The sequence below is a fragment of the Dermacentor andersoni genome, chromosome 9 (genome assembly GCF_023375885.2).
Source record: "Dermacentor andersoni chromosome 9, qqDerAnde1_hic_scaffold, whole genome shotgun sequence".
NCBI lineage: Eukaryota > Metazoa > Arthropoda > Arachnida > Ixodida > Ixodidae > Dermacentor > Dermacentor andersoni.
This window is the reverse complement of record NC_092822.1, coordinates 120,336,494-120,354,957: the sequence shown is the minus strand read 5'-3', so window position 1 is coordinate 120,354,957 and position 18,464 is coordinate 120,336,494. Positions and strand designations below refer to the sequence as shown.

Genomic DNA, 18,464 nt, shown 5'->3' with positions numbered 1-18,464 from the left:
ACGGCACTCTTGGATTGCAGGGGGATCAGTATGCCAGTTAATAACAGGAAAGTTAAAGTCCCCGAGGAGTATTAGTGGTGTGGAAGGGAACCCTCAAACTAGACTATTTAAGGCATCGTCAAGGTCTGAACAAAATGCTTTAGGTGAATAAGGGGGCCTGGAAACGACGCAAATTATAAAATTCTTGAGTTCGAAGCCTAGGCGTGTGCACACTAGCTCTAATAGTGACGCAAGCTCAATTGCAGCAATGGTAATCGAAACAAGAACACCTATAAGTACACCGCCACCACACCGCACGTCACGGTAATGTCTATAGACACGCTAAACACCCTCGCATTCCAAAATTTCACGATCTTCAATTTTGCTAGAAAGCCATGTTTCTGTCAAGATAACAATATCGGCCCTGCACGTGGCGACGACAGAAGATAAAGCACCCGCTTGTTGCATACGCTGCGAATGTTCGAGTACAAAAGAGAAATATTTTTAGCCACCGGACCAAGACTCCGCTATGTTTGTGAATTGCTAGGGCCATCAGAAGGTTAATTTAGCATAGAGTTTGTTGAACGAAGCTCGTCTGTGTGGATTTCGCAGACTCGATCAGTTACCGGACAGTAAACGTAACTTTTTTGTCGATTTGTAGACGGTTAAGGCGTAGCATATATTTCTGTCCGCTAGCCTTTCCCAGTTCAATCAACGTTATTATGTGACAAGCGTGTGGCGCGGAAGAAGTCTTCGCTAACAGAAATGCCAGAACCTTTGAATTTTTTTCGCTCAGTGAAAACCTTTTGCTTATGCTTTGAGGACGAGAATTTTACGATTATAAGCTGGTGTTTATTTACTTTGTAGGAACCCAGCCTGTGGGCGCGGGAAATGGCTCCGTCTATTAAAGTTATCTGTGGCAAACTGGTAAGGCAGTTTTGAATTTTTGTTTCAGATTCGCACCAGTTCTCAGCTGGGACGTCACGAATCCCGTAGAATATAAGGTTGTCCCCGCGAGAACGGTCTTCCAGCTCGTCCAACCGAGAAGTTATTGCTGCAGTTTGGTCTCGCACAGCGTCATCAACTACTCTGGGTAGATCACCACCATTATGATTTGCTTCATATGATTCCACCAGGGATTCAACTGTTGCGAGCCTAGTGGATAAGCTGGAAACTTTTTCCTCAAGTTTTGCTGATTAGACCTCTGATGCCATCCCTATTTCCTGGGTATAGCGTGCGTCAGTTTTAGACGACAAGGCGGGAATGGCGTCTAGAATCTCATTTTCAGGACCAGTGTTTTGCTCCACATCCCGAACTAACATAAGCAATTTAACAGCATATATACACTCAAAGAAATCACCAAGAATCACCAGTGGGCCTGGGAAGAGCAGCAAACAGATATTACTGGATCGCTTAGCGTACAACGACGGGCGTTTACCAGCCTGTACAAGAAACGAGAACGGATTTTGAAACGCTTGCATGGCTGAAGCCCACTGAAGTGGCCCGATGAAATCGTCGCTCTTAAGTACGTCCGGCTGACTGGTGTCATAGGCGATGGGAACGCTCAGCCGAAGCGGGACATGATGTACGCCGCGTCAAGGGTTGATGACGTGGTGTTACCGCTGTAGTGTCGACCTCTGACGTAATATGGTGATAAAGGCACGACGATAGCTTCGCAAAAGGAATACAAGGGCTGCCACGTGCCCAGGAACGCCACAATCTGTACAAGAAACGGGAACGGATTTTGAATCGGCTGCATGGCTGCCGCTCCGTCCAGCCCACTCCCACTATCTTCGGGATTTTTTTCCTACACGCGGACACGATAGTGGGGAAAGTAGCCCTTAACAGATTCGCTGTGAAATTACAGTTGGTGCCCTAAATAATAAATAAAATATTAGTGCACGTGGTAGAAGGGCCCCGCAGGACTGCATAGCAGTGCCGATACACGAAAACTTCAAAAGCTAAACACGGTGCGAGAACTGGGATTTACTAAACCACTATTTCGGGCGTCGACGTAGACGGGCAGTCTAAGGGCCGCTTTCACCACGGGTGCTGTGTCGGAGCTCAAATTTCTTGCGACTGCACTTGTCAGCACCAATTGCCACAAAATGGCGGTGTTTCTTTCTTGGGTCTTAACATAATATTGGCAAAATATACGCCGCATAGAACTAATCTTAAAATTTCAGTATTTCTCGTTCCAACACACAGGCCAGCGCTGTCCCATGTACTACAAATGAAGTACTGAAAAATTTATCTGATGCTTTCCTCCAGGCAGATTTTTCATTCCTGATGCTGCCAGGAAACTAAGCCTGATGCCACCAACGCTCAGAAATCTAATTGGGAGCGCAAACAATGTTCTCGGACACATTGTTTGATGTACCGCAGCGCTGAGGTGCTCCTTCTATAACGTAGGAGACTCCATTGTAAGGGCAGAAGTGCACGACTGGGAACATGCGTTTAAGGTCATAAAGTTGAATTGAGTCAAGAAAGCCTGCCCAAGCTTTCATGCTTGCTTTATATGAAGCGTACTGCTCTATCAATATGCGAGCTCTGTTTAACAGCACCAAATAAAGAAATTAACCGATATAAATTTTGGTGACCTCATTTTATTATTCGCTTGTTCAAATTTGTAACCTCTGTATACAGAGAAAATTGAGCAGTTTGCGTAATAAACGAAGCTACGGTAATTAACTTTTCAATAATTTATCTAAGGTGGCTAAAGCAGATGAATAGTTTGGAGCCAGTCGTCGAGATTGTCTAAATTAACACGGCAAACTGGGCGTGTTGGTGATTGAACATGTTCCAATGGGTGGGCAGCGCCACCCGGACGAAAGGCGAGACGAAGTGCTCGTACTGCGTATTGCGCTCGTATTGTGTACTTCCTCTCGTCTTTCGTCCTGGTTGCGCTGCCAGCCCATAGGAACATGAGATTATCTAGCTGAGCGAATAAATTTTTATTGAACATGCTTCTGTAAGAACCACGCCAACAAATATTGCGCTATTAAACTCTTTGAATGCATAACTGACGCAGAATAAAGAACATCTGTAACAGCGACCTGACCTAGCCCAGCCTCTTGTCATATTGTCATCAATGGTATCGCTCCGTGAGCATGTTTCTTGTGGCCCGTACGCTTTCGATGTATATTTATGTTGGTTTTTCGAAGGCAAGTGTCAGTACAGCAGTGAACGTGTGCCGCTGAAAACTTGCTTGGTCGCAGAAGGAATGTATGACGCAGTGATTGTGCAGATTTAGCGCGTCATTGCCCCCAAGACATTGTGCTGCCGTTTTGATGCCACACCCAAGTTTCGCATCGAGAAAATCACGACCAACCACTTTACATGGGTTAGCCCTAATGACACTACCCATGTGATCATTGTTAGAGATTCAATGTGGACATTTCAAAACGACGCAAGAATCAGTTCAGTGAGTTTGTGGTAGGAGAGTTTAGTTTGAAGTGCCACAACAATGGAAGACACTCAACTACTCAACAACCATCGTGTCAATATTTAACTTTTGCAAGGATTCTGTCTAAAGGTGGAACCGAACCAATCACTGTAAATCACAGCAATTATAAAGCTATCGTCACTATCATTACCAAATGATGAAAATAAATACATGTTCTCTTGTCTAACCCTCTGTGATATGCTACAGCTTAGCTGGTCACCCAAGTTCAGAGTGGTATGACTCCTAATTTCTTTTGCATCTGTTTCACTTTCAGAAATAGATAACGCTATAAGGGCTGTCTCGTGGATATAAATATGGGTTGAAATAAACTCTATTTCCCATCAGTCTCCTAGTGTACGTGCAAGGAAGGAAATGTTCGCTCGCTCAAACACATATATAAACACAAATACACACCACTCTCTTTCTCTCTCTGTCAGACACACAGGCGCTAAGATACCACATATGTTCGCCCTCATGCACATTTACACACGCACCCACGCATGTACACACGCAAAAAGATGGGCGCACGCACGCACACGCAAATGCACGCATACACAAACGCGCGTATGCTCGCAGATGGACACACGCACTCGAGCTCACACAGGTTCAAATCCGCAGACACAACCACGCGCGCACGCACAAACCGAAGTGCACACGCACGGACACTCAAGACGTGCAAGCGCGCATACAGTCCCTCTCCCTCTATGCTGCCTCTCAACACCTTGCGCTTGCAAACTAGCTGAATGGCTCTCGCTCTCCAATTACCTTTCCAACGCCACCTGTAGTCAGCCACATTACGGTTTAAATATGGCGCTTCTTGAAGTCAATAAGGCTATCTTTTTACCTGCAATGGTTACACGAATGTAGTTAGTGCAGAGAGTCGACATTGTTTTTTTTTTACTTGGTGTAGAACAGTTAGCTCTGCCTACCTACACCAAGCTATTTTTTATAGCTGTAGTGTAGCCTAAAAACTACACTTTCTACACTGCGGCTTCGGTGAGTGTAGGCAGCAGACGACAAACAAGCAGGGTGCCGTTGCATACGCGCGGCGCCATTTTTTTTTTATATTGTCGGCGCTGACTTGGCGACGATAGTGAGTATTCGCTGCAAAGACGGTAGCGAAGTGCTTGCGTGACGGTGTGTCACAGAGGAAGGTGAGCTAATCTTCAAGAACAAAATTATCTTGCTGACGGATGGTGCGACCGTTTTAGACTCTGCGCTGTATTATACGCATTGAGAAGGCGTCTCACTGCACTGCCCACTCGCTATGTATTTAACTGCAGTTTGTCTAGATTTGTTGATCAGAGGAGACTCGTACATTGACGTTTAGTTCGAGGCGAGTGCACTACGCAGCCAATAAGGGCGTAGCGAAGCGCTCTTCGTCTGCTGATGCAGAAGACGACGCGCAATCCGCTCTGATTGACTACAGCGAAGCGACCCAATCAGTGTAACGACGTGATAGCCTGTGACCGGCACTACACTCGTCTGCACGAATCTGCACGAAGCGTAGGTAAAAAGAAACCCCTATTTGTCCCTCTGCCGGGACGGTGCAAAGTGATTTGCTCCAGTCGTGTTACTTCACCGCCAATCCCTGACCAAACACTGCTTTAACGCACCACCATTAATCCGACTAAGCGCCGTAAATGCATATGTTGTTAGAAAGGTCTTCCTTCTGGGCGTAGTCAATTAAAGCTTGTCGATCCTTGGCAGATATATATATATATATATATATATATATATATATATATATTAATTTTGCCCATCAGGTTACGCTTGTGGATTGCCCTTAATACTACAAAATGTGTCCTGAATTTCTGGGTATGAGAGGCAGCGTATAGAACATTTGATTGACCCGTTTTCGCGTATGCTTACGCTATATGGAATACGTTTTGTGATGTGCATATTGATTCCTTGCATAAATTGAATCCGTCGTGGCAAGTTATGTCCTGGGGAGATACGGCCGTCTTGTAAGTGTAACAGCAATGAAAAAAGAACTTGATGTGATCACATTGTTTGAACGACGAAGCGGGTTATAGCTTGAGCAGTTCTTTTGAATCTTCCATAATCATAGAGAAGTATCCTCGTCAGAAGTGCCCTAATTATGTTCCCTCGCGTAAAGTAAATCTACTTAAAGTTAGGCCGTACCTTTGCAGGTCTGATCACTTAGAATGTTCTTTTGTTATAATAAGCATCCTTGCTTAGGGGGAATCCACTACTTGCGGAAGGGGTGTACGGCAACAACGTTCATGTTTGCCTCACGCAATAATGCTTCAAGGCGCTAAGCTCCACGTATGATTAAAGAATATGTTTCTAGTAATCAGTGACACACGCATAAATTTACATTGGATAGCCTTTATTTCTTTAAGCCATTAATTATATCAATTAGTTACGCCGTCAAAGTCAGAGAGGGCTCTAATAATATATTTGCCACTTTTTTCATTTCTCTATAAATAACTCAAACATCAGTAAACAAATGATCGCTGAATATTTAATACGTAATAGCACTATGGTGAAGTACCACCGTACTGTTTACAAAATTCAAACCTAACTTGCTCGATTCACAGTCAACCAAATGGAAATAGACGGATTCGTAAGAATTCAAGAGACTTCGGAATTTAAGCCTGCGGTTAGGACTTACCATGTTTCGCCAGAGAAGTAGAAAAGTCGGCAAAAAAAAATATTCACAAAGTCGCCTTCAGTGAAGTGTGTAAAAGCACATTCTAATAAAGCTATGACAAGATCCCTATGTGCAAGGTAACAAATCCCTCCTAAATGACTATTCCAGATCCAGGACAAAAAAGCAGCATTAGCGATGTATGCTTTTATCTAGTAAGGTGACCTTTCGTCCTGCCCGACGGTGTTCTTAACTACAAGGTGTTATAACTATAGCTTCGTGTGTCTAGCGCCTTTTATAGTTAAGTCTGTCTTCCAACTGTAACATTCCAAAACAAGGCTGTCCTATGCTACTTTTATTTCCTCTATTTACGAAACTTGCGTGATCACCAAGTGCCCCTGCAAAAGGGCTAACTTGAAGCTAATGATTTCGACACAATTACTTGTCTGGTTGGGAAATTGATTAGGACTTTAGACTGACTCCAACCGAATAAGTGAGTTTTATTAGCCCGACATTTCGGAGCCTGTTCGGCTTCTTCTTCAGGGGTATTCTACGGGCGTGGCGGTGTGCAGCTTTTAAATGGTCTTTCGTAAAAAGGAGGGAAGGAAACGGAAGGTGTGGAGACACTTGACAGACAAGAATGGGGGGGGGGGGGGGGGGGCGAAAGGGTAGAATGGCTGCAGTGAGGCTGGTCGGTTGGGGTGACCAATTCTGGGGGAGCTGGAGCCGCGAGAGTGACGTTGACGGAATGCGAGGAGGGGTGCACGAGGAAGCGCAGACGTTTTGGTGTTGGTGACATCGAGCGGGGATCTACCTGGCTGGGCGTCTTTTTCTTCTTTTCGTCATGTCGCCAAGACAATGGATATACACCTAGGGCAGGTTGCCCTTCCCGGGGTTAATGTTATCCACCGTATTCTGAATGTGTCATGACTCCGGGAGTAGTCTTTTGCGCGAGTTCGTCTCTGTTTGAAGGATTTGGGTTTCTTGGAAAACAATCTTGTAGTCAGCGTCTTCAGAACGTTTGGCGACGACGTTGCGTATTCAGTTTAACGTTCTGACGTCATTCTCGTGTTGTCTGATCCTTTCTTTGAGATAATTGGTCTCCCTGTTTTGTATACGACGCCGAACACTCGACACAGCTGATTTTGTAGACGACCATTACTAAAAACTAGCGCAAAATAACAGGGACACAGACAGAAAATACGACAGGACGAGCGCTAAAGCGCTCGTCCTGTCGTCTTGTTTTTTTGTGTCTCTGTTATTCTGCGCTAGTTTTTAATAATGATGACACAACAACTAGCCCAGCTTTCTGCCTTGATCGCTTTGTAGATGACGCCTTGAGCTTTTTTTCCTTTGGTGGACTATCTTTTGGTTCAGGGAGGAGAATTGAAAGTGTTGATCGGTTTGTGCGCAATCTTGAGGCCTTCTTTTTTCTATATTCGGCTGACAGCTTCGCTGGTACTTTTGACGTATGGGATGGACACTCGTTTACGGGGTAGGAGAGAAGTCAACGGTGGAACGTCTCGTAGTTTCTTTCAACTTTTTTGTTGTCTGGTTGTTTTTCGAACGAAGTCCTCTGTGTAGCCACTCCCTTTAGGTTCGTTGAGAACAATTCCGTTTTTCTTTCTTTTGATCTGATTCCGATGAGGAATGAATTTCGGCTCTTTTAAATAAATCATTTACAACAGAGGCCTTATTGTTTGCCGGATGGTTGGAATCGAAGGGAATGTAGCAGGCCGTGTGGGTTGGTTTTCGGTATGCTGAAAATTTTAAAATGCCATCTCTTCGTGTAAGTTGCACATCTAAGAATGGGAGCGATTCGTTCTGTTCGCACTCATATGTGAACTGTATAACCGGGTCTATGTAGTTTAGGTGTCTGCCGATTTTCGACTTGCCCCGTCTTCACGATGCAGAAGCAATCATCCACGTAGCCGAAGACGACTCTTGGTTTCGGGGAAAAGGTATTCAGAGCTCTTTCCTCGATTTTCTCCAAGACAAAAGCGTCGTACCACGAAGCGTCCAGCTACACCAACTGATCAACATACCAGAAGGCCGGGATATCCTCAACAAGACCCAGTAAAGATTGGTGACAGTGGGGATGCATGAGTGCCACACGGTGCTTCGGACGCAAGAAGCCGACGTGTTTTTTGCCAGACGACAGTTTGAACACCAGGTATCCCATCTATTTTGGTGAATTGATTCATTTGCAAAGGTCATCGCATCCTCAGAAGAAATCAAGCACCGTGAAAAGCAGAAGAAATTCTCTTGCCTAATCAACGAAACCGAGAAATCCGGGGTGTTAAACAAACACACAGCAACCAATTTGTCATTGAAGAAGCTCACGACTGACGAAACTTCAATCCTGGCAAAAGGTCACAAATTGAATGTTACCACAGATATCCCACCTCTTCCCAATAATATCGCCGCCCTGGACAGCGGCATCGAGCAATTCTGAACCCCAAGATGCGGGAACAGGTCAGACTGACAGCAATCGGCATAACAATCTCCAATAACAACCGCAGAAGAGACCGAAACTTGTCTTCCGACGAAATAAGAGCGGTGAGAATACTGAAAGAAGATACAGACGTTGTAGTCCTACCACCGGACAAGGGGAACTCAAGCGTTGTTTTGAACATGCAGGACTACGAGAAAAAAGCGTCCGCCCTACTTTACAGCGTAGACTACGACCAACTAAAGAAGCACCCTACCACGAGGACCCAATCGGTGCTGAATAAGACGCTGGTTGAAATATTCCGCAGCCACCCAAATTCTCGAAATCACTATCTAAAACAATATGTTGGGTTGGATCCACCTCAGCTTTTTACGGCTTGCCAAAACTCTAAACTTCGAATGCCCTTAGGACCAATCGTACACTTTTCGTGTTCCTCACTGCGATCACTATCCACATAATTGCATCATATTATATCACCACTCACGGGAAGGACAGCATCCCACGTGCGCGACGCCGGGAATTTCATCAAATTTAAAAATAACTTGAAAATACTTATTGAAGGTACTTTCGAAACTCGAAAATACGTATCGAAGATGATGAATGCCTAGTCTCTTTGATGCGAGCTCTCTGTCCACAAGAGTTCCCGTTAGGTTGGCTATTTCCGCTACTAGGGGCGCCCTGGAACGCGATGGTACACTCGGCGACAGAACCCTCTTGAGTGTAGACTAGATCTGCCGCCGTCTCGAGCTGTGCTTGTCAAACACCTACTTCACCTTCCGAGGCAGCTACTAAAGGAAAGTGCAAGGAACTCCCGTGGGGTCATCAATTTCCGCTGCCATGGCTAACTTGACTATGGAGATTAACGAGGAAAGGGTTCTGAATACCTTTTCCCCGAAACCAAAAGTCTTCCTCAGGTACGTGGATAATTGCTTATGCAGAAAATCTGCAGAGGCACCTCAACTACATAGACCCGGTTATACAGTTCACGTATGAGTACTATGCTCGAGCAGGCGGCGGGCCATCGCGAGGCCGGCTACCTCGTCCTGCGTGATGTACAGGGCGCCTTCGATGGTTTGCCGCATCCTACGATCGTCAGGGCGCTGCACGATCCCGGCATCACCGACCGGCTACTCCACTACGCGCGATCCTTCTTGTCTGATCGCACGCTTCCAGCGCGGGTTGGAGGTGCGCTTAGTCGGCCACCCAGTGTGTTTTCAAGTGCTCCGCAGGGCAGTGTTTTGAGGCCCTTTTTGTTTAATCTTGCCCTCGCGCGACTTCCGGACTACATCCCAAAAGCGACGCCGCACGAAGTACGGGTGGTTATCTACGCTGACAACATCGCCCTCTTTGCGACTGGCCCTACTGTAGTCGGCTATCAGGTGCGTGCATCCGTCCAGACTGCAATCGACGCGGTGGAGTAGTACATGGGAATCGTTGCCCTCCAGCTGTCGGCGACCAAAACAGAGGCACTGCTGATACACCCACGAGGCACGCGAGCACGTTCCGAAGCGCCACCGCTGACTCTGCGCCGTTGCCTTCTCCCGTTGCGCAAGAGCGTCTGTTACCTCGTCCTGCAGATCGACTGCGCGTCAACTCCAATGCGGCCGTCTCCCACATCTGCAAGCAATCAAGGAAAGTCGCCAGCGCCGCGCGCTCTCTTCTCGGGCGTGGACACGGATGCACACCGCAACTCGCAATGCGCGTGTACAACTCTGTGGCCCCATCGAGGGCACTCTACGCCCTCCCCACCACCAACGCTCGAGCGGCGAATTGGAATGCTATTCACATGGCTCACTGTACTGCGGTGCGAGAACTATACGGCCTCCCTCGCTCCTCCGATGTAGGGGCGACACTCGCGGAAGTGGGCAACTGGCCGCCATCCCTTCGTGCACGAAAGCAGGCGCTCCACACATTGAGCGCCTGCAGCGCTCACCACAGGGCCAGCGGCTCGTCTGCAGACTCCACTGCCTGCCGAACTCGGGTATGGGCAAGCGCGCCACCGAGTTCTCAAAGCTCATCGGGTCGTCGCCAGAGCTCGTCTCCCTGCCGTTTACTCCAGTCTAATCGACGCGAACATCACGGTGCCTGGCGTCGCATCAAAGCGCCGAACTGCGGTGTGCGCCATGAGAGTGTAGACCGCCTCCCTACTGCACGAGCGACTGGCAGGACGACTACTCGTCTACACCGATGGCTCGGTGACGCCGGTGCTGCGGCTTGCACAGCACCAGACATCTCGGGAACGAGCCAGTGCCGACTGCGCTTTGCCGCGACGTCGACAGCGGCCGAACTCGCCGCCATCGACCTCGTTGCCAACCTCCTTTTGGAACATCTGGACATTGTGTTAGCGGCTATTCTCACTGACTCTCGTGCGGCACTTTGCATGCTGGCCAAATACTACGCCGGAGTGCCCCTTGTTGTTGTTCGAGTTGGCTGCAAGCTGCGACACATCGTCATTCAAGGTTGCGACCTGGCACTCCAGTGGATACCTGCAGACATGGAAGAGCCAGGCAACGAGGAGGTTGACTTTCTCGCCAAGGTGGCGCACGGTGAGCGCTTCCCCCTCACCCACTTGGTTACGAGCTTCGACACGGCCAAGACAGCGGTTCTGCGCAGCCTCACTGCGCAACACCCCTATCGGCGCGTCGCGGCGCGTCGCGGCGCGAACGCCCCTGCGCCTGCTCTTGCGTGCCGGCCTCTCTCGGGCTGGCTGCGCTTTTCTTCTCCGCCTGCGCATCGGCAGCTACAAAAGAGCGGCGCGTACACGCAGGCTCATGGGATCCGGCAGCCCCGCGTGTGGTAGCTGCGACGGCGTGGAGAGACTGGAGCATCTTATGCTTCACTGCCCAGCCTTCGGTACCAAGAGGGAGGCTCTGTACGCCTCCTACCGCCGATGTGGCCTGCCATCCACCACCCTGCAGTGCCTACTCTTCCCCAATGCTCACAGCTCAATCACCATGGGCGTGCATTTTTGGCATTGTTGGAATTCTGTGAAGCAACACACCTCAGAGAGCGGCTGTAGGCCCCGAAAGCACTTACCGACATCATGTCTTTTTTTCACTATTCCGGTCTCTCTCTCCTTTTTACCTACGGTCTCTATCTCCATCATCTTTTTCTCCCCATACCCCTTTCGCCGTGCAGTGCTGTTGACGTGTCCTCCCTTGAGAGACAGTTACGGCACTGCACTAATCTCTTCCATTTCTCTTTAAAAATCACTTCACACACTGGCGAACAGAACGAATCTCTCCCATTCTTAGATGTGCAACTTACACGAAGAGATGGCATTCTAATATTTTCAGCATACCGAAAACCAATCCACGCGGCCCGCTACATTCACTTTGATTCCAACCACCCGGCAAACCATAAGGCGTCCGTTGTAAATGATTTATTCAAAAGGGCCGAAATTCATTCCTCATCGGAATCAGATCAAAAGAAAGAAAAGAGAATAGTTCTCAACGAACCTAAAAGGAATTGCTGCACAGAGAACTTCATTCGAAAAACAACCAGACAACAAAAAAGAAGAAACTACGAGACGTTCAACCGTTGACTTCTCCCCTATCCCGTAAATAAGGTTCCATCCGATACGTCAAAGGTACCAGCGAAGCTCTCAGCCGAATATTGAAAAAAGAAGGCCTCAAGATTGCGCACAAACCAATAAACACTTTCAATCCTCCTCTCTGAACCAAAAGATTGTCTGCCTAAAGAAAAAGCTCAAGGCGTCGTCTACAAAATCAGCTGTGCCGACTGTCGGGCGTCGTATATATAACAGGGACACCAATTATCTAAAAGAAAGAATCAGACAACACGAGACTGACGTCAGAACATTCAACCAAATACGCAGCGCCGTCGTCAAACGTTCTGAAGGCGCTGACTGTAGTATAGTGTCGCCCCTTGTCAGATCTCTGTGTCATCGCACATGTATGTTTTGTAATTGCTTCGCTAGATGGCGTACCCCCCTTCTGTCATGTGACAAGCTTGGACCAATCGGGAGGTGTCATCTAGCATGTGAAGCCTTTATAAGTAATAAACGGCCGTGGGTCGGTCGAGTCTTCGTTCCGGTTTTCATCGTGAGCAGTTAGCTCCGTGTCTCCTTCACTGCGCCGGCGCTAGCCGCGCGTTCGCCCGTCGGGGCCCCTCGCTTGCCTGCCGCTGCCGACACATCTTTTGGCGACGAGGATGGGATTCCCGCAGCGGTTCCGACCGAAGCCCCGGGACACCAACGAGCTTCGTAAGTGAAGCGACCCTTCCCGTGTCCGCACGGCAGGCAAACGCCGCCGACGCACTCGGCGTCGCGAGGCTTCCGAGCCTAGGCCTTCTCGCCCCCTTTGTTCTTCCTTGCCCATTCCTGCGGCGAGCTCCGGCTTGCCTCCTGCACTGTCTCCTGCACGCTACCCGGCATGGCGTTTACGGCGAACCTTCCCGTTTTTCTTGAAGTGCCCGGCCCACCGTTAATCCCTTGGTATCGCTGGAAAAAAATTTTTCAGGCCCACCTCGAAGCGGCCGGCGGTGGCGACTGGACGGACGCGCGACGAGCGTCCGCGCTCGTCAGCGCTCTCGCGCGTGAGGGACAACGGAAGTACTTTGCAGACGAGGAGCAGGAAGCAGCAAGGCAGTTAACCGGCGCAGCGTCAGCGTCAAGTGAAGCAGCAAGGCAGTCGACCGGCGCAGCGTCAACGTCAAGTGATGCGGTCCCGCCAGCGTCAGAGTTTCCGAGACTCTTGGAGCGGCTTGACCGGCTGTTCGCCGCGTCAACAAATGTCCTGGCGGAACGGCACGAATTCACCAGTCGAAAGCAGTTCGACGGAGAAGGATTCCTGGAATTCGTGACCGCATTGAAGGAGAAGGCGGTACAGTGCAACTTCGGCACAACCTATGGCGCGCGCGTCCGAGACCAAATCATACATGGGGTAGCGAACGTCAGCGTTCGCGAAAAGTTGCTGGCTCATGGCGAAACCCTGACCCTGGACAAGGCAGAGGAAATTGGACGCTCGTTAGAAGCCCTGCATCGAGCGAACCGCGCGTTCGACTCGGAGAAAATACAAAGAATCGAGGCAGCTCAACTTGGCGCTCCGTCGACGAGCCAAGATGGCCGACGTAGTCCGGGAGGCCAGGACGATGGCCGACTTCTTCCGGGGAGCCGCCAAGATGGCCGACGTAGTGCGGGAGGCCATGAAGATGGCAGACTTCTTCCGAGGAGCCGCCAAGATGGCCGACGTCTTCCAAGAGGCCGCCCAGATGATCGACATTTTCCGCGAGGCTCCTCCGGGACCCGCAATGAAGCACAGGATGCGAAGGACCCTAATTTCGAGCATAGTTCATGCGACCGGTGTGGCAGCACGAAGCATATTGCAACGTACAGGAATTGCCCCGCAAGGAACCGGCGGTGCAACGCCTGCCACACGTTGGGTCATTTTGCATCAGTATGCCGAAAAACCCGTACTGTCCAGCACGTCTCTTCCGCAGAGACGCGGTCTTCGTCAACTTCCGCAGGACAGCCGTCCGCGTCTGTCTTGACGGTGAGCACCTTGGAAGCTAAAAGGGATTTACAAGTCCCGGTCGTGGTTAACGACGTCGCCATGCGGCTGCTCGTGGACACAGGAGCGTCTGTCTCATTGATGACGGCCGAGGATTTTGGAAAGCACTTTGGTCGACAGCACAGACTGTCAAAAGCAGCAGTGGACTTGAGGAATTTCTCCAAGCAACGCATCGACATTCAAGGCCTTTTCCAAGCCACTGTCCAGTTTCTTCAAAGGTCGTGCTCAGTCACGTTCCATGTAACGTCCACAGGAACATCACTGCTGGGTCTTGACGCCATCCAGCGCTTGGGGATACAAATCGACGGTACTTCGCTGACATGCTGCCTGGCTACGCTTCCTCCAGTACAGAGCCCCACAGGTGTGCCTCCGGGTTTTGATCACCTCTTCAGTGGCGAGTTGGGACTCGTCAAAAACTTCGTGCACCGAATACATCGGCGGCAAGGTATGAAACCTGTATCTTCCAAGTTGCGCAGGCTACCCCTGGCTCTCCGTGACCAGGTGACAAATGAACTGCGGCGTCTCGAGGACTGCGACGTCATCGAGCGCGTCGAGGCTTCTGAATGGGTGTCTCCACTCGTCGTGGTGCGCAAAAAGGATGGAGCCATCCGGCTCTGTGTTGACCTCCGGGAACCGAATAAGGCAATTGTCATTGATGGGTATCCTTTGCCGCATGTTGAAGAGTTATTGCAAATGTTTCGTGGTGCCACATATTTTTCTAAGCTGGATCTAGCGTCTGCTTACCACCAGCTGTTACTGGAAGAAGGTAGTAGAGATCTCACCACATTCATAACTCATGAAGGCTTATTCAGGTTCAAGCGTGTCTGTTTTGGCTTGGCATCCGCGCCAGCAGTGTTTCAGAAAATGATGTCACAAATCTTGCAGAATTGTAAGAATGTTGTCTGTTACCTTGATGACATTTTGGTATGGGGTCAGACGAAACCTGAGCATGATGCTAATTTAAGAGAAGTCTTGCTTTGCATTTCAAACAGTGGTATGAAACTGAATGAAAAATGTGTCTTCTCTGTGAGAGAACTGACTTTTCTGGGCCATAAAATTTCAGCTGAAGGCATTTCGCCTACAGAAAGCAAGGTAAAAGCAATCCTGAATGCGCCTGCTCCTACAGATATTAAGTCATTGCAATCCTTCTTAGGATTAGCTGGTTACTATGCCAAGTTCATTGATCATTATGCAGAACTTGTAGAACCGCTTCGCCTCATGCTCAGGCAAGGGCAAAATTTTGCTTGGTCTGATGATGCACAACGTAGCTTCAATCAGTTGAAAGCTCATCTTACATGTTCCCCTGTCATTAAGATTTTCAACCCTGAATTGCCCGTGGTAGTCACGACTGATGCATCTGATGTTGGTGTTGGTGCTGTGTTACAGCAACCGTATGGTTCCAAGCTAGAAACTGTAGCTTTTGCATCTAGAACTTTGTCTGTAGCTGAACGAAAGTATTCTGTAGGAGAGCGTGAAGCGCTAGCATGTCTGTTCGCATGTGAAAAATGGCATGTTTACCTCTGGGGTAGACGGTTCACTCTTCGAACTGACCATCAAGCAGTAGTTGCATTACTGTCCGCTGGCGACTCGGGTCGTCGACCTCTTCGCATTTCAAGATGGTCAGCCAGGCTCCTGTATTACAACTTTCAGATTGAATATTGCAAAGGATCAGAAAACCTAGTAGCTGATGCCTTGTCTAGACTTCCAGTAAAGGATTCACAGAATGTAGTTCAGGAGGAAGAAATAGTATCCTTAGTCACACCTGTCGTTGTCAAGGAAACAGTGCAACTTGCAACGAGTACAGATGAGACGCTTCAGAAGGTCAGTAAATGCCTAGCAGAAGGTTGGCCTTCTAAGAAAGCCATAGACAATGCTTTAATAGCTTACTTTCATGTAAATGAAGAATTGTCCTTTGTAGACGGATTACTCATGCGTGGTGATCGTGTGGTAATACCCAGTGTCCTAATACCTACATTTCTACAGCTGGCACATGAAAATCATCAGGGCATAGTACGTACTAAGCAGCTTCTTCGTGAACGCTATTGGTGGCCCCAGATGGATAGCACTGTTGAACAGTATGTAAAGCATTGTCATGTATGTAAGCTGGCAGACAAGTCTGCAAAGCCTCATGTAGCTCCATTGCAACCAGTCGAATGGCCGAACGGGCCTTGGCAGAAATTGGGAATGGACATTATTGGCCCATTAAACACGTCCTACCCTAGGTATCAGTCACCCTTGTTAATTACTACTCAAAGTGGCCAGAAGTACTTGGTACTAATTCCATCTCCACAGATGTCATTATGCTTCTTGATTGGGCTTTCAGCCGTGAAGGATTGCCAGACTCTATAGTTACAGACAATGGTCCACAGTTTGTCTCAAAACAATTCAAAGATTACCTAAAGGAAAAAGGAATCGCTCATTTTTTCTCCTCCAACTATTATCCTCAGGGAAATGGTCAAATAGAAAGGTTCAACAGAGTCATTAAGGAACACCTGCAGGTAGCAAGGCTTGAAGGTCGAGATGCTTCGAAAAGCATTTCAGAATTCTTGGGTTCTTATAGGATTACGCCACATGCTACAACGGGTCTCTCCCCAGCTTTCCTACTTCATGGTCGTCAACCCCGTTCAAAGGTAGATATTAGCAACTTCAGGTTGCCTAAGCACACAGCGGTTCAGAACAGTAAAGTTCGCGAGAGAGTCTCGCAGAAACAGCAGCAAACTAAACAGTATGTAGACAAACGGAGAGGTGCTCAGGCAACTCGTATCAAGGTGGGAGACACCGTCAAAGTAAAACTTGCCAAGAAAAGATTTTTTAAGTACAGTACGCCTCGTACAGTTAAAGCCCAGGTAGGACCATCCTCTTTTGTACTCAGTGATGGGAAGACGTGGAATGCCTCTAAGTTAACCACAGTAGTAGATAATTCAAAACATAGTACATTGTCCACAACGGATAAAGATGTTTTGTACTCGTATTCAAACCTGGATAGTCATTCCGATGACTCGTCTGGCGTGACATCGTCCTTTCATAAGCATCACTTAAGTACTACATCTGACGGTATCGCTTCAGAGTGTACACAGTCGGCAATCATTTCTGATTCCGTGGGGGAATCGGTAGCATCCCAGGACTTGTTGGGACTTCGAGAGGAGCTTCCTGGGCAACCCTCTCCAGCTTTGCGCGACAACCACATTCAATTTTCCAACCAGGGGGAGGGAAATAGTAGTGGGACGACTGGGTCTTTAAAGTCGACCGAAACGCGTCGCAACCCCCAAAGTTCTTCTGAGGTACGCACGCGTCCTCATCGTGTCAAAAAACGGCCTCCGTGGCTTGACGATTATGTTTCTTGAATGTAGAGCGTTTTGCCGTCTTCGAAATGCCACGGCTAGGGGCCTCGCTGTGACATTTGGGAGGCACTTCACATTTTTTCGTTCACACAGGTAAAATGTGTTCCTTGTTGCGGTGCAGTGAGTTTTGTGCCGTGTTCCGTGTTGGACTTTGTTTCAGTGACTGCCCATATTTTGGTGCCCAAGACTGGTGCGCGTGTATGTGAACTTGGGCGGGGATGGATCGAATTTGTTGTGGACTTAAGTGCGTGCTTTGTGTGCAACTGGTGCGCGTGTGTGAACATGGGGGGGAATGAACTGAAATTGCCTTTGGACTTAAGTGCGCGTCTTGTGTGCGCGTTTCACTGTATGCTTGCTTTGTTTCCAGGGGGGGATGATGTAGTATAGTGTCGCCCCCTGTCAGATCTCTGTGTCATCGCACATGTATGTTTTGTAATTGCTTAGCTAGATGGCGTACTCCCCTTCTGTCATGTGACAAGCTTGGACCAATCGAAAGGTGTCATCTAGCATGTGAAGCCTTTATAAGTAATAAACGGCCGTGGGTCGGTCGAGTCTTCGTTCCGGTTTTCATCGGGAGCAGTTAGCTCCGTGTCTCCTTTACTGCGCCGGCGCTAGCCGCGCGTTCGCCCGTCGGGGCCCCCCGCTTGCCTGCCGCTGCCGACACAACACTGACCACAAAATTGTTTTCCAAGGAACCCAAATCCTTCAAACAGAGACGAACTCGCACAAAAGACTACTCCCAGAGTCATGACACATTCAGAATACGGTGGATAACATTAACCCCGTGAAGGGCAACCTGCCCTAGGTGTATACCCATGGTCTTGGCGACATGACGAAAAGAAGAAAAAGACGCCAAACAAGGTAGATCCTCGTTCGAGGTCACCAACACCACAATGTCTGCGCTCCCCCGCGCATCCCTCCGCGCATCCCGTCAACGGCACTCTCGCGGGTCCAGCTCCCATAGAATCGGTCATCCCAACCGACCAGCACCAGGGCAGCCATCCCACCCTTTGCCGTGCCCCCCCCCACCATTCCCGTATGTCAAGTGTCTCCCCACCTTCCATGCTCTCCCCTCGTTTTTACGAAGGACCCTCTAAAAGCC

At 48.8% G+C, this 18,464-nt stretch overlaps 2 protein-coding genes across 2 annotated transcripts in view; one reads left to right on the top strand and one right to left on the bottom strand.

Moving 5' to 3' along the window:
• Positions 1-18,464, bottom strand: part of LOC126529655 (uronyl 2-sulfotransferase-like) — a 150,904-nt gene that overhangs the window by 27,143 nt on the left and 105,297 nt on the right. The window lies entirely within an intron of this gene.
• On the top strand, positions 12,594-15,760 carry LOC140213127 (uncharacterized). Its single transcript, XM_072284289.1, has 2 exons — positions 12,594-14,382; positions 14,498-15,760. Exons 1-2 carry the CDS (start codon positions 12,885-12,887, stop codon positions 14,524-14,526), a joined length of 1,527 nt encoding a protein of 508 aa, XP_072140390.1. The 5' UTR covers positions 12,594-12,884; the 3' UTR covers positions 14,527-15,760.

Bases quoted from the DNA above. Each gene is read 5' to 3' on its own strand.
- LOC140213127 (XM_072284289.1), top strand. From the start codon at position 12,885: ATGGCGTTTACGGCGAACCTTCCCGTTTTTCTTGAAGTGCCCGGCCCA. The intron at 14,383-14,497 runs GTGTGCCTCCGG...CAAGTTGCGCAG, and splicing joins TCCAGTACAGAGCCCCACAG to GCTACCCCTGGCTCTCCGTG.